At 45.1% G+C, this 16418-nt stretch overlaps 1 protein-coding gene across 1 annotated transcript in view; it reads left to right on the top strand.

Annotated features, from left to right (window-relative positions):
• HIP1R (huntingtin interacting protein 1 related) overlaps positions 1-16418 on the top strand; it is a 136572-nt gene that overhangs the window by 99110 nt on the left and 21044 nt on the right. Inside the window, exons 18-20 of the mRNA XM_073676222.1 lie at positions 467-661; positions 861-1008; positions 2381-2467. Of these exons, the coding sequence (XP_073532323.1) occupies positions 467-661; positions 861-1008; positions 2381-2467 (430 nt within the window). The remainder of the gene's footprint in view (positions 1-466; positions 662-860; positions 1009-2380; positions 2468-16418) is intronic.

The raw sequence follows: 16418 nt of genomic DNA, 5'->3' as shown, positions 1-16418 counted from the left end.
AGCAGAGCTCTGTCTGTCCACGTGCATGTAGCAGAGCTCTGTCTGTCCGCGTGCATGTAGCAGAGCTGCGTCTGTCCGCGTGCATGTAGCAGAGCTGCGTCTGTCCGCGGGCATGTAGCAGAGCTGCGTCTGTCCGCGGGCATGTAGCAGAGCTGCGTCTGTCCGCGGGCATGTAGCAGAGCTGCGTCCATAACACTGTAGAGAGACACGAACAATACATTTATTACCTCCCTATTCTACCCTAGTACATTAAAACTAGTGATAATGACCCCTCCACTTTACCCCACTAGGGATGTTTTATTTAATGGGGAAAAAAATGTTTTTTCCTATTTACTGTTGTCTAAACCTGGGGTGCGTCTTATGGTAACGTGCGTCTAATAGTCTGAAAAATACGGTAAATTGTAACTTGAAAATATTTATATTTCAATTTGGTTTCTATTTTACTGTATTTGGGATTTTTCTGTAGTCAGAGTCGGCATTGTCTTCAAAGCTGTCAGCACTGGAATCTGAGAAGGACTCACTACAAAGCCTGTTAACGTCTAAAGAATCTGAACTCTTATCAGTTAAAAATGTGGCCCAGGAGACGGAGGCTTTATTCAACAAAGAGCAAGAAAAGCGAGTCGGCGAGATACGGGACTTGAATGAGAAACTTGACAAGAAGGTACCAGAGCGTTAACCTGATATCTGGTACACCAGTATATACCCACATTATTAGGCCCTTTGCTAAATGCGATCATCAGATGACTTGTGCTTGTTGTGTGCTGGCCGTCTACAACTGTATACACATCTCCTATACGCTTTTCCAAAAAGGCAGGAAAGGTGTTTTTGGCAATAGCCTCCTAATGTCTAATTGTTTTTAGACTGCAGAAGAGCAGAAACTGTATCAGAAGATGTTGGAGGACCAATTTAACATAATTCAGGGAACAGTGAGGGAGGCGGAAAATATCATCGAGGATGCTGTGGCTAAACTTGATGATCCTCTACACATCCGCTGCACCAGCTCACCAGGTACGGTTCTTTCATGTCACCCTTCTATAGTCTGTTTTCTTAAAGGTTATAGCCAGCACTTTATGGAAAAACAAACAATGTCCCGAAGCACTAACAGGCAGGTAATTGCAACGTACCTGCCCATTGTGCACAGCGCCATTATTGCTCTGCACAGAGCAATCACAGCCCGCTCCTGCCAGGAATTCAGCTGCCTCTGCTGATCCGACGGGGCGTGGCTTCTGACGTCATTCTGATTGACAGCCGGCCCACTTAGGGAGCGGGGATCCAGCTGTCAATCCGAATGATGTCTGAAGTCCCGCCACGTCGACTGATTGAAGCGGAAATGAAGCCTCCGCTGTAGATGTGACGTCCGCAGCGGCTTCTGAATTCCCGGCAGGAGCGGTCTGTGATCGCTTTGTGCCGGAGAAGAAAAGCAGCAGGCACAACAGGCAGTTAAGTTGCAATTACCTGCCTGTTGGTGCTTATGTACATTTTTTGTTTTTCATAAAGTCTTGGATATACCCTTTAATAAGTCATTTCGTTTTAGGACCAATTATTATTGGAAATTAAAGGATAGAGTCCAAAAACATATATTCAAAAACAAGTGCAAAGAAATTGCCTACTAGTGGCAAAGCAAATCTAAATCTGCATTTATCTGTAGAAATATATTTAGGTAATATTTGCATCAGTTGGCATTATGCTGCTTTCACATGTCATCATAGTAACTAACTTCTGTGAAGCCTGGTTTACACTAACCTGTATCAGTCATTTCTGAAGTGGCTGTACTGGATATAGATAGACTATGCGCCCAATTCATTGACTGTTGTTGTGCATGTCAGTCTTAATGATGGGCATGCAGAAGTAAGATGCACCTAATTCATTAAGAGGTGCACACCACCTTTCACAAGTGCTTTGTGCCTGCAGCAGAGATGTAATCCACTTAAGTGGCATAACTTTTCATGAATTAGACAAGTGGACGTAGCCGTACCCTGTCCCCCGTATGCTTTAATAATTTTGTTGAAGCTGGCCGGCACTAGTGTAAAAAATGGCAATGCCAAAAATTGCAAAAAAAATATGACTTAAGTTGTTTTCATGCCAGAAAACTGGCGAAAAAACACCTTTTATGAATCGAACCCTATGAAGTGCGACTGATGCCACAGATATTTTATACTGAAGCATGTACACAAAATAGTCACCATCTCATATCACACGTCATTGCTATTCTGTTTCCTACCATCATTTTTAGTGGGTTTTGATTTTTTGTAATGAGTGTTTTGTAATAACTAAACCAGAAGTTAACAGTAATGTCTGCGGTTTCACCAAGTATCTGATGGATATACCAACATAGACATTTTCTATTGCTTTATGTACTTTGTCATTTTTCTTCTTGCAGATTACCTTGTACACCGAGCAAAGGGTGCGATAGACTCTTTATCACCCCTAGCAAATGGACATTCTAAGTACATACAGAACATGACTGGTGAGTGCAGGTTTGTTGTCTACATTCTCTGATCCTACTTGTTTTTATCATCTAGAAGATACCACATTTCTTCCTAGATTAGATTCTTGCTATTTTTTACTATATTATATTTATTGATGTCTCACTTCTTGGCTTTTTTTTACATTTCTTCTATAGCTACTGCTGTTATTGGAGACTATAAGAGAATATACAAAACTTCAAAAACTACAAAAGAACTATTAAATGCAAGCATGAATGAAAAAATAACTTTTTTCTTTCTGCTGGTAACATTAGATGTAGCATTAAGCACTTATTTTAGTTACAAAACAATTATTCCCAGTACGTCCCCATGACAGCACCATAGGAGGAGTAATCTCATATCCTGTGTAGGGACAGGAAGCACAAGAGGTTAAAAGCCCTCCCACCCCCAACCTCTTCAGTGTTTTTCCTGTCCCTACACAGGACAGGGAGTGCAGGAGGAGTGCTGGTGCAGGAGCACTGAAGAAAAGGTTTTTACCTCGAGGGACCCCGGTGGATCGGGGGGGCCACGGCTCTCTCTCCTTCCCGCCATAAAGCGGGTCCTGGGCCGACACTCCCTGCCGGGAGTCCCTCAGCCCTCCGGTGTGCTGAAGCCTCCGGGTGCCGCTTCCCCATCGCCGGGGCTCTCGGCGTCCTGCTCTGGGCGGGTCCGGCTTCTCCCGGCTCCAGGACCGCCCGGCGTTAAAACCGGAAGTCTGGAGATGACTACTTCCGGTGGCGGTCGCGTGGGAAATTCAAACCGCGGTTAGACCAGACGCCAGGGAGCAGGAGAAAATGACAGGACGACCAGGTAAGGTATAAGAAGGGGGGCTGGGGGGCAGCAAAGGCAGGCTTACAGCGTTGACAGTACAATGGCTGACGTGTCGCACCCTGATACCCACCCTGGATCGCCCCAGAGTCATGTAAGTGTACCATTACCCCTTTCTATATGGCTAATGGGGCTTACGCTTACCAGGCCCTCCATATTTTTTATAGGATGTCTCTGGGCAGTTACCACCTCCTTCTGAAAAAAAGGATACGGGAAAAAAGGCCACAGTAAAATCCAAGCGGTGCCTGGATTGTAACATCAGACTTCCCGACTCGTATAGAAAGCATCTATGTGCTAAATGTAGAGCCTCCATGCTAAAGGAGGAGCATGGGGCTTTATTAACCGGTTCCCGACCGCCCACTGTAGATAAACGTCGGCGCTTGCCGGGCTCTGTGCAGCGCCGACGTTTAAAAACGGTGGGTGGTCTCGCAGCGCTCAGGACCCCCAGGGTCCTGCAAGCGCTGCGATTCCGATGCAGAGCGTTAGCTCTGACAGGGAACATCATCGGGACCTGATTAGATCAGGTCCCAGTGATGTTAACCCTTAGCTGTCTTCTATATGCTGTGATCTATAGTGATCGCGGCATATAGGAGACAGCAGGAGGAGAGGGGGTCGTCAACTTACCTCTCCGAAGACCTCCGAGTCCTTCCAGGACCTGGGGTTGCTATGGCAGCTGGAGGTCACATGACCGCCTCCAGCTCTGCCATATATGGTGTCCTGTCTGGCTCAGCTGCAGCTGTAGCCAGACAGGAGACTCTGACTGAAACAGTCAGGGAAGATCTCATGTAATGTAATATATGTCTATTACATTACATGAGATCAGAGATCAGAAAAATAAAAATTAATGTCCCATACAGGGACTAAGAAAAAATGTGAAAAAAAGTAAAAAAAAAGTTTTTAAACTATTAATAAAAAAATCACAAAATAAATAAAAATAAATAAATAAAATATTAAACCAATAAATCCGTATATTTTTACAAAACCAAAAAAAGTACACATTTGGTATCGCCGCGTCCGAAACAACCCGAGCTATAAAACTGTCACACTAATTAACTCCTTCTGTGCACACCGTAATAAAAATAAATAAAAAACGGAGCAAAAAAATATGCTTTTTCATCATATTGCCAAACAAAAAGTGGAAAAAAATGCGATCAAAAAACAAAATAGAAATAAAAATGGTACCACTGAAAACGTCATCTTGTTACGCAAAAAAAAAAGCCACCATACAGCTCCATCAGCCGAAAAATAAAAAAGTTATAGCGCTCAGAATAAAGCAATGCAAAAAAAATATTTTTTTCTATAAAATAGTTTTATTGTGTAAAAGCGCCAAAACATAAAAAAATACAGTAAGTGTAGTATCGCTGTAAACGTACTGACCCGAAGAATAACGCTGCCTGATCACTTTTACCACACGCAGAACGGCATAAAAAAAAAAACTCAAAAAACAATTCCTGAATTGTTTGTTTTTGTTAATTTTACCTCCCAAAAAACGGAATAGAAAGCGATCAAAAAATGTCACGTCCCCAAAAATGGTACCAATAAAAATGTCAACTCGTCCCGCAAAAAACAAGCCGTCACATGACTCTGTCGGCCGAAATATGGAAAAATTATAGCTCTCAAAATATGGTGATGCAAAAACTAGATTTTGCAAAAAAAGCGTCTTTTAGTGTGTGACAGCTGTCAGTCATAAAAACCCGATATCAATCTGGTATCTCTGTAATCACACCGACCCGAAGAATAAAGTAATCTAATCAGTTATATCACACTAGGAACGGCGTAAAAAATAAATAAAACCAATTCTTCACCTGCTACTGATTTGTTTATTATGTCCCCAAAGATCCCAGTAAGGCTCTGCCCACATTTATCCTGTGCTCTGCGCTGAGCACTTACACCAGAGTTTCCGTGTAAATCTCTGAAATACATGATTCAGCCGGAACCCATGACGGAAGATTCCCTGTAATGAGGCAGATATAGGCCACTGTGGACGCCGTCTAGCCTGGGATCCCACGGTGTCATTTGTTTTAGGCGTGCATAAAAGTGCGGTTGGCCACAGTTTTGTGCACTTCTGAAAAAAAGGACACCGCTACACAGAGGCCAGACGGTGTCCAGAGTAACTCTGCTGCCTCATTACAGTGAATGGATCCTGCAGGGGTTTCATCTGAATTACATCACTTGGAAATTTAGATGGAAACCCCGATGTAAGTGCTCAGCCTAGAGCGCCGGATAAATGTTACGTAAAATGTTCCCAATAAAAGCTTCAACTCAGTCCTCAAAAAAAGCTAGTCCCCACTCAGGTCCGTCATCTGTTAAAAATATAAGGGACTTCCAAGTTACTGGTAGCAGAAAGGTTCTGGAAAAGCAAAATGACCCTTGCCCCCCAAAAGAAATTCAGAAAATTTTGTGCTCCCAAATCCAAATGCCTATTCTACAATAATTTGTTCTCCAATTGTCAAATAGCACTCCGTCCCCCCCAGATCTCACCGTATGGCTGAGCGGTACGATACAGCCACATATGGGGTATTGACACTTTTAGAAGAAATTGTGTGACACATTTCGGCACCATTTTTACCCATTGCCCTGTGTGAAAATGTAAAATCTGAGGGTAAAACATTTTTTTGTGGTAAAAATATAATTATACTTTTTTCACTGCCCAATGGTATAAATTTAAAAATTAAAAAATACTCACTACTTCCCTGGATGAATTCCTTGAGAGGTGTAGTTTACAAAATGGGGTCACTTGTGGGGGTTTCTGCTGTTTCGGCATGTCAGTGACTCTTCAAATGTGACATGGTGTCTGCCACCTATCCCAGCCAACATAGCGCTCCTTTCTCTTCCGAACCCTGCCGTACACCAAAGCAGTGGTTTTCCCCCACATATGGGGTATCGGCGTACTCAGGAGAAATTGTACAACAAATTTCATGGTGCAATTTCTCCGGTTATCCTTATGATAATGCAAAATTAGGGGATGAAAAACATTTTTTATGGGAAAAATGTGAAAATTTTATTTTCACGGCTCAATATTATAAACTTCTGTGAAGCAGCTGGGGGTGCAAGGTGCTCACCACACATCTAGATAAGTTCCCTAAGGGGTCTAGTTTCCAAAATGGTGGCACTTGTGGGGGGTTTCCGCTGTTTAGACACATTAGGGGCTCCACAAATGTGACATGGCGTCCGCTAATTATTCAAACAAATTTTACATTCAAAAAGTCAAATGGCGCTCCTTCCCTTTCAAACCCTGCCATGCGCCCAAACAGTGGTTTTCCCTCACATATGGGGTATCGGCGTGTTCAGGAGAAATTGCACAACAAACTTCATGGTGCAATTTATCCTGTTACCCTTATGATAATACAAAATTAGAGAATGAAAAAGATTTTTTGTGGGAAAAATGTGAAAATTTTATTTTCACGGCTCAATATTATAAACTTCTGTGAAGCAGCTGGGGGTGCGAGGTGCTCACCACACATCTAGATAAGTTCCCTAAGGGGTCTAGTTTCCAAAATGGTGGCACTTGTGGGGGGTTTCCACTGTTTAGTCACATTAGGGGCTCCCCAAATGCGACATGGCGTCTGCTAATTATTCAAACAAATTTTACATTCAAAAAGTCAAATGGCGCTCCTTCCCTTTCAAACCCTGCCATGCGCCCAAACAGTAATTTGCCTCCACATATGGGGTATCAGCGTGTTCAGGAGAAATTGCACAACAAATTTCATGGTGCAATTTATCCTATTACCCTTATGATAATGCAAAATTAAGGGATGAAAAACGGTTTTGTGGGAAAAATGTGAAAATTTTATTTTTACAGCTCAATATTATAAACTTCTGTGAAGCACCTTGGGGTTCAAGGTGCTCACCACACATCTAGATAAGTTCCCTAAGGGGTCTAGTTTCCAAAATGGTGTCACTTGTGGGGAGTTTCCACTGTTTAGGCACATCAGGAGCTCTCCAAACGCAACATGGCGTCTGCTAATTATTCAGACAAATTTTACATTCAAAAAGTCTAATGGCGCTCCTTCCCTTCCGAACCCTGCAGTGCGCCCAAACAGTGTTTTTCCACCACATATGGGGTATCAGCACGCTCAAGAGAAATTGCACAAAAAAATTTGGGGTCCATTTTTTCCTGTTACCCCTGTGAAAATAAAAAAAATTGGGTCTAAAGTAACATTTTTGTGAAAAAAGTTAAATGTTAATTTTTTTTTTCCACATTCCAAAAATTCCTGTGAAGCACCTGAAGGGTTAATAAAGTTCTTGAATGTGGTTTTGAGCACCTTGAGGGGTGCAGTTTTTAGAATGGTGTCACTTTTGGGTATTTTCTGTCATAAAGACCCCTCAAAGTGACTTCAAATATGATGTGGTCCCTAAAAAAATGTTTTTGTAAATTTTGTTGGAAAAATGAGAAATCGCTGGTCAACTTTTAACCCTTATAGCTCCCTAACAAAAAAAAATGTTGGTTCCAAAATTGTGCTGATGTAAAGTAGACATGTGGGAAATGTTATTTATTAACTATTTTGTGTGACATCTCTCTCTGATTTAAGGGCATGAAAATTCAAAGTTTGAAAATTGCAAAATTTTCACCAAATTTCCGATTTTTTCACAAATAAACGCAAGTTATATGGAAGAAATTTTACCACTATCATGAAGTACAATATGTCATGAAAAAACATTCTCAGAATCAGGGGAATACGTTGAAGCGTTCCAGAGTAATTACTTCATAAAGTGACAGTGGTCAGAATTGAAAAAATTGGCCCGGTCACGAAGGCAAAAACAGGCTCTGGTGCGAAGTGGTTAAATGAGATGCGCAGTATAATTAAAGAAGTTGTTCAGGCTTCTATCACGTCTCTACAGCCCCCAGATTAGATATAGCACCATCTTCTGAGGGTGAAATCGACCCATCTGGCGACTCTGACAGTGAGACCATTAGTCTACCTCAGGACGAGGAACAGAAAAGATATATGTTCCACTCAGATGGTATGGGTATTCTTCTACGAGCCGTCCGAAACACGATGCAAGTCGACGAAACGGAGAAGAGCAGTAACATTCAGGATGAGATGTTTGGTGGTCTTAAAACCCAGAGATCCATGGTTTATCGGTCGACCATGACAACACCACGAGAGAGGGGATCCGCCCACCAAGGACAGGAAACCTTCAGGCTTAAAAGGGGGCAGCCCTCCCTCTCGCCTCAGTTTGGTTTCCTGTCCTTGATGGAGGGAACCTATGGCAGGCTCGTGGAAGATCTGGATGGCGACGGCTGTCGAGCAGCGCCCCTATCTGGGATCTGCAGCTCCAGCGCTCTGCCAATGCGAGTGCACCCCTATCTGGGAAAGGCACAGCATTTCTTTGCACCAGATATGCAGGGGAGCAGTGCCCCTGTCTGGGGGATGGCAGCCCCTTTATCTGCTTCAGCCAGTTGCACCTTCTATGGAAGTGTCTGCCCTGGTTGGGATCCGGAGTGCAGTGGGACTGCACCTCTATCTGGGGTGACAAGTCCACCATCCCCCTGGAGATGCGGGTTGCGTGGGGTGTTGTCCTCATCGACACCCGGCAGACGTCGGTGCGCCGGGTTTGAGGCATCTGCGACCCTCCACCCCGACCCGGAGCGGGCCATGGGAGGATTGCGCCCCGTTCCGAGGTAGCGGGACATCGGTGTGAGCGGGGCTTACCTGGGAGCGCCGGCAGTGTAGGATGCTTCCTCGCGCTGGCGCCCACTTCCGGCTTCCTGTAAGTCGCGGCCCGATGACGTCACCGCGCCTCGAGGAGATCATGTGACTGGAACCCGGAAGGTTACCGGCATCAGTATGTGAGTGCGGTATTAACCGCGGTGTAGGCGTCCCTGAAAAAAAAAAAAAAAAAGAAGCGGATTAGATCTGGTGCAGAGGGGTGGATCAAGGCCTATTTAACTGGCCAGGCACCACGGTTCAGGACTTCCCAGCTTCATTCTCTCTACCATGGAGTCTGATAGTGAACAGCAGCAGCAGCTATTGCAGCAGCAAGTTGAGCAGCCGCCATCTCCACCATCTCAGCGGCTGTTTGGGGAGCCCCAAAAAGTGCATCGCCCGCATGGTTCTGGTAATGCCCGGTCCTCAGGAAAGCGAGGTTCGGCGTCTAGGTCCAGTCATCATGGCTCCGGCAGGATGGACGAATCTGCAGCCTTCAGGGACGATCCCCCGGCTGAGAAGGGTCCTTCCTCCAAATCGGTACCAGCCTTTTTTGAGCCACCCGGGTAAGTGATCTTCGAGAAAGTTCACTTAAGTAATGAAGTATCCCTTCTCCCCTTCTAATTTTAATAGGGGAAGAAGTGTACCTCCAAGGCCAAGCATATTTAGTGTGCATTATCTGACTCCGTCCTTCCTGACTCATACCCTAAAAAGTTATGTCAGTCTTGTATAAATCAAACGCTGGCAGAGGAGGCCCCTAGTCTAACATTGGGATTAAAAACCTTGGTCAAATCCGAAATTAATAAAATCCTCTCCAAGAAAACTAAAGGAAAGGTGGACACAGACTGTGAAGTCTCCCTAGTCCCGGATGACCCCTTGTCCTCAGCTTATGAGTCGGACTCGGACGAAGCAGCCTCTTCCTCATCCACTTCCTCAGATAATGGTGTGGGTCAGAATTGTTTTCCCCTTAGCGAAGTCGATGGTTTAATTAAGATGGTTCGGTCGACCATGGGTATTACAGATGCCAGACCGGAAAAATCAGTCCAGGATGTTATGTTCAGGGGGCTGGGACAAAGAAAGAGAAGATGCTTTCCCTTTAAAGAGAAAATTCAGGACTTGATTCGTAGTGAATGGAAAAAGCCAGAGAGAAAAGGTACTCTGCCTCCGTTCTTCAAAAGAAAATACCCCTTTGAAGAATCAGCTTCTTCCTCCTGGGAGAAAGCCCCCAGAATAGATGTGGCTATTGCTAAGGCATCTAAATGTTCCTCTCTCCCCTTTGACGATATGGGGGCTCTTAAGGACCCCTTGGATAGAAAGGCTAACACCTTCCTCAAGGGGACCTGGGAAACATCTGCAGGGGCCTTAAAACCCGCGGTGGCCGCTACTTGTACCGCCAGGTCCCTAATGATATGGCTGGACCAACTTGAATCCCATCTAAAAAATAACACCCCCAGGAAGGAGATTTTAGCGGATATGTCACTTCTACAGGGGGCAGCGGCTTTCCTGGCAGACGCCTCTGCGGATTCTGTCAGATTGGCAGCGAGGCAGCCGCTATGTCCAACAGAGCCTTGTGGCTGAAATGTTGGCCGGGGGATATTCAAGCAAGAACGAGACTCTGCACTATTCCTTGTGAAGGAGAGCATCTTTTTGGGCCGGTCCTCGATGAGCTTCTGGATTAAGCGAGTGACAAAAAGAAAGGTTCCCCTAGCTTGTCTATCCCCACGTATAAACGTCCTTTCCATAGGAGAAGGTTTCTATGGAAAAGACACCAGAAGGGTCAGGAGAAATGGGAAGACCGCAGACTGAAAGGTAAAGGGCTCCTGTTCGGCTCTTCTTCTTCTAACCAAGGCCCCCGGAAACAGAGTCAGTGACTCGCAGCCCAGGTAGGGGGGGAGGCTGTTGGGCTTCTTACCTGCCTGGACAAAAATTTCTTCTAGTAACTGGATCCTTGGTCTGGTAGGTTCCGGTCTGAGATTCGAGTTTCGACAGATTCCTCGTGGGAGATTCATCTTGACCCCAAACCGTTCCTCAGCACTTGAACAAAGGGCCCTCCAAGTGAAAGTCCTGAACTTGGTCCATAAAGCGGTCCTAGTAGAAGTCCCGACAGCAGAAAGGGGACTAGGGTTCTACTCGCCTCCTTTTGATTGCTAAGCCTGATGGGTCTTTTAGGTGCATCATTAACCTTAAAGCCCTTAAAAAATTTTTGTTAGTTCCCACCTTTAAGATGGAATCCATCAAATCTGCAATAAAGTTACTTTTTTCAGGCTGTTACATGGTAGTGTTAGACCTAAAAGATGCCTATTACCATGTACCTATACATATGGACTTCCAGAAATACCTTAGGGTGGCCTTGATCATAGATGACTAAATTAAACATTTCCAGTTTAGAGCCTTACCTTTCGGTCTGGCCATAGCCCCCAGGGTATTTACTAAGATTATAGCGGAAGTTATGGCTCATGTTAGGGATCATGATATTTTGATTATCCCTTACCTGGATGATTTTTTGATAGTTGGAGACTCAGCCCCCCAATGTGAAAATCATCTTAATTTGGTATCCTCCATCTTGGAAAGTCTGGGTTGGATCCTAAATCTAGAGAAGTCCAGAGTAGTGCCTTCAAAGATGCAACAGTTCTTGGGTATCATGCTGGATTCAGACCTTCAAATATGTTTCCTCCCGGAAGCCAAAAAACAAAAGGTTAAAATTCTGGTAGAGAGAGCATTATCAAACCCGGTCATGTCCCTTAGAGCTGCAATGTCCTTATTGGGTACCCTGTCTTCTTGCCTTCCTGGGGTTATGTGGGCACAATACCACTCCAGGGTTTTACAATGGGACGTTCTGCATAATGAGGTTGTGTTAAATGGGCACTTAGAAGGGCGGATGTCCTTGTCTCCCCGATCTGTTGAGTCCTTGCAATGGTGGGTGAACATGGCAAACCTGTCTCGAGGAGTTCCCTGGGTGTTTAAAGTCACTAAAATAATTACAACTGATGCAAGCTTCCATGGATGGGGGGCTCATCTGGGGGATATGGTTGCCCAGGGGTCCTGGTCAGACGCTGAGAAAAGTCTTTCCTCCAACACTAAGGAACTGCTAGCAGTTGATAAGGCGATTATTCATTTCTTGCCTTTCCTTCATAATAAGAACGTTAAAATCCTTTCAGATAATAGGATAGCGGTGGCTTACGTGAACGATCAGGGGGGTACTCGTGCTGGATCACTAATGAAAGTGGCGGATCATCTTTTTCAGATTTCGGAACGTCATCTCCTTTCCTTAACGGCCCTCTACATCAAAGGGAAAGAAAATGTAAAAGCAGACTTCTTAAGCCATTCTTCTCTGAGGCAGGGGTCCGAAAATGGGGTCTTCCGGTGGTAGTTCTCTTTGCCACAAGGTTAAATCGAAAGACAAAGCTCTTTTGCTTCCTAAATCCCAGAGAAAACCCCCTGGCAGTAGACTTGGAATTTCAGTCTGGCCTACACCTTCCCACCATTGAGTCTCCTTCCCATGGTTCTAAGAAAAATCAGAGGACAAGGCGAGGGTCCTCCTGATCGCCCCCTTTTTCTCATGCCTGAGGAACATGTCCATCTCCGATCCTTGGGTCCTACCCGAAATTCGGGATCTCCTCAGCCAGGGTCCAATAGTCCATCCTCAAGCTCCCGGCCTCCACTTGACGGTGTGGAATTTGAGAGGTCCCTGTTAGAACGCAAAGGATTCTCCCGAGGTCTAGTGACTACACTAATGCGTAGTAGAAAACCGGTCACTACCAGGATTTACGCTAGAATTTGGAAGAATTTTTTATCTTTCTCTGGTTCTACAGTTGGTGAGGGGGCACCAATTGGTAAAATTTTTGAATTTTTACAGAAGGGCCTCGAGTTGGGGCTGGCAACAAGCACCCTTAAAGTCCAAGTCTCTGCGTTAGGTGCCCTATATAACTGTGACTTGGCAGGAAATTATTGGGTTTCTCGCTTCATCAAAGCTGTGTTTAGATCCAGGCCAGTTATCAAAAGCAATTTAGTACCCTGGGATCTAAATTTAGTTCTGAAGGCATTAACTGGTTCACCCTTCGAGCCAATAGATTCAACATCCCTTAAATCTATCTCACTTAAAACAGAGCTTCTAATAGCCCTAACATCAGCTAGAAGGGTTAGTGATATTCAGGCTCTGTCTTCAGCCCCACCTTTCAGTCAGATCCTGGACGATAGGATAATTCTTAGAACGGACTCAGCATACCTCCCTAAAGTAGCTTCCCGTTTCCATAGACTCCAAGAAATAATACTACCCTCATTCTGTCCGAATCCAAGTAACCAAAAAGAGGCAGAGTTCCATACCTTAGATGTAAGGAGGTGTGTGATTAGGTACCTTTCGGTCACCCAGGCTTTCAGGAAAGATAGTTCCTTGTTTATCTACTACCAAGGGGTTAGAAAGGGGCTTAAGGTTACTAAATCCACCATAGCTAGGTGGATCAGGGAGGCTATTACTCTAGCCTATGTTTCCAGCGGTGAGGAAGCGCCACAGGGGTTGAAGGCTCACTCTACCCGGGCGGTGACAACCTCATGGGTGGAGAAGTCTGGTGTCTCGATGGAGGACATATGTAAGGCGGCTACCTGGTCTTCTCCATCTACCTTCTATAGGCACTATAGACTGGATTTGGGTGTTTCATCTGACCTCACATTTGGGAGAAGGGTGCTCCAGGCGGTGGTCCCTCCCTAGACTTTTTTCATCTCTGCAATTCTCTCGTGGTGCTGTCATGGTCGACCGATAGTCATAAGTTACTTAACCGGTAACGGAATTTTTCGGAGACCATGACAGCACCCTTATATTCCCTCCCTTCACCTTTATGGGAGCACTTCTAGTCTATTATTTGCAATCTGTTCTCACTTACTGGTGTTGTATAAAAATATTATTTTTATGATTGTAATGCTATGTTTACTAACCTGGCGGTCCTCTCAATGCTCTGTAATCCAAACTGAGGCGAGAGCGAAGGCCGCCCCCTTTTAAGTCTGTAGGTTTCCTGTCCTTGGTGGGCGGATCCCCTCTCTCGTGGTGCTGTCATGGACTCCAAAAAATCCTGTTACCGGTAAGTAACTTATGACTTTTTCCTGTTAATGCTCATGTGAAGGACATGATACTGGAGGAATGGGAAGATGCGGAGAAGAGACTCTCTATACCATGAGACTTCAGCACCCGACTATCTTTTGACCCAGAGGACACCAACGTGTGGGACACTGTTCCTAAAATTGACGTCCCAGTGGCTAAAGTCGTCAAGAAAACCTCTATCCCCTTTGAGGACTCTTCAGGACTTAAAGATCCTATGGATAGGAAGGCGGACGGACTTTTGAAAAAAGCCTGGGAATCTTCGGTGGTTATCATTAAATCTAATATCGCTGCTACATCTATTGCCAGATCCATGAGAATCTGGCTAGAAGAGTTAGAGAGTCACCTACGGGATGGCACCCCGAGGGAAACTCTCCTTCAATCATTGCTCCTGTTAAAGATGGCAACACATTTTTTGGCCAACGCTTCGGCGGAATCGGTCAGATTTGCGGCCAGAAATAATGTGCTTTCCAACTCAGCCCATAGAGCTGTTTGGTTAAAAACATGGTCTGGAGATACAGCTTCTAAGAACAAGCTGTGCTCTATTCCATTTTCAGGGCTCAGAGTATTCGGACCTGTGCTAGATGACATTCTAGAAAAGGCGTCCGATAGAAAGAAGGGCTTCCCTGAGGAGAAAAAGAAGGAGCTGCCCTTTTGCAAACCCTTCTCCTCCCGTAAATATAACACTCAGAAAAAAGGGGGGTCCACAAGCTGGAGTTTTGATAAGGGGAACAAAGATAGGAAATACCAGCCCAGTACTAGATCCCGTCCAAAACGACAATGACTATGTCAGAGTGGGGGGGCGATTAAAGTTTTTCAAAAACAGTTGGCATCGGGTCACTCAAAATCCCTGGATACTAACAACTATAGCACAGGGTTACGGGATAGAATTTTCTCCATATCCCCCTCAAAAATTCCGCCTGACAAAGGGTTCCCCTACCTCTCTTTCCCGTCTATGGGCAGATATGTAGCAGCTGCTCTATCAGAGGGTTATTGTGCCAGTTCCGGAACACGAACAACATCAGGGCCATTACTCCTCTCTGTTTTCAATAAAGAAACAGTCAGGGGAGTTCCGTACAATAATAAACTTAAAACCCCTAAACCGATGGGTCCGTTACAAAAAATTCCGCATGGAATCAGTAAGATCAGCCATTCCTCTAATAGACGCAGATGCGGTAATGTGCATCCTGGACCTCAGCGATGCATACTACCACCTGCCAATACATTCCTCAAGTCAGCAATATCTGAGATTTGCACTACCATCAGGCAGTGAGATTCTACACTACCAGTTCCGATGTCTTCCCTTTGGCCTTTCATCTGCTCCCAGAATCTTTACGAAGATCATGGCAGAGGTGGTGGCCTATATCCGACTCGGGGATATTGCCATCATTCCGTACTTGGACGACTTCCTGGTGGTGGCAGGATCTCCTCTAGGTATGACGCAACATCTGGAAGTTGTCCTACAGACCTTTACCAACCTGGGTTTGATTGTGAACAAAGAGAAATCCAATCTTATCCCCAGTACTTCACACATCTTCCTGGGAGTCCAGCTCGACTCCCGAAGGCGAATGTTTTATCTCCCGGAAGACAAAATGCTCTCAATTCCACAAAGGATTTGTTCTTTTTCAAGAGAGAAGAAACCTTCAATCTGAAAGGCAATGAGTATTTTGGGAATTATGACGTCATGCATCACCTGCGTCCGATGGAGCCAGTTCCATTCCAGGCCTTTACAGAAATGCATCCTGGAAGTGACAGACGGACATCAGAATTACCTAGAGAGGAGGATGTCTTTGTCCAGAGACGCCCAGGACTCTCTACACTGGTGGCTCGACCAGAAAAATCTACAGACGGGAGTGCAGTGGATTCTGGAACCTTGTCTTTTAGTGACCACGGACGCAAGTCTCTCAGGATGGGGAGCTCAAGTGGGAGATTCTTATCTCCAAGGAACATGGTCCACAGAGATTCAGACCCGATCATCAAATTTTCGGGAACTACAGGCGATCTGGGAAGCCCTACAAAGAAGCCGGGTGGTCTTAAGAGACAGACATGTAAAAATCCTGTCGGACAACATCACGGCAGTCTCCTTCATCAGACATCAGGGCGGACCAAGACATCCACTTCTCCAGTCCCTGACCAAAAGGATATTCTTGGGGATAGAGAAAATAGTGAGCTCAATTTCAGCAGTTCACCTTCGGGGATCCGACAATCAGGGGGCAGATTATCTCAGCTGGCGTCAGATAAAGGCTTCAGAATGGGAACTGAACTAAGAGGTGTTCCAGCAACTAACTCGCAGATGGGGTCAGCCGCACCTAGACCTTTTTGCATCCAGAACGAATGCAAAGACAACATCTATCTTCGCTCTCGACCCAGGAGATCATCCTCTGG

Source organism: Phyllobates terribilis, unplaced genomic scaffold (genome assembly GCF_046119375.1).
Source record: "Phyllobates terribilis strain yellow unplaced genomic scaffold, ASM4611937v1 Scaffold_1__5_contigs__length_1240528914, whole genome shotgun sequence".
In the NCBI taxonomy this organism is placed as follows: Eukaryota; Metazoa; Chordata; class Amphibia; order Anura; family Dendrobatidae; genus Phyllobates; species Phyllobates terribilis.
Note: the sequence above shows the minus strand (reverse complement) of the source record. Positions and strands in the feature narration are given on the sequence as shown.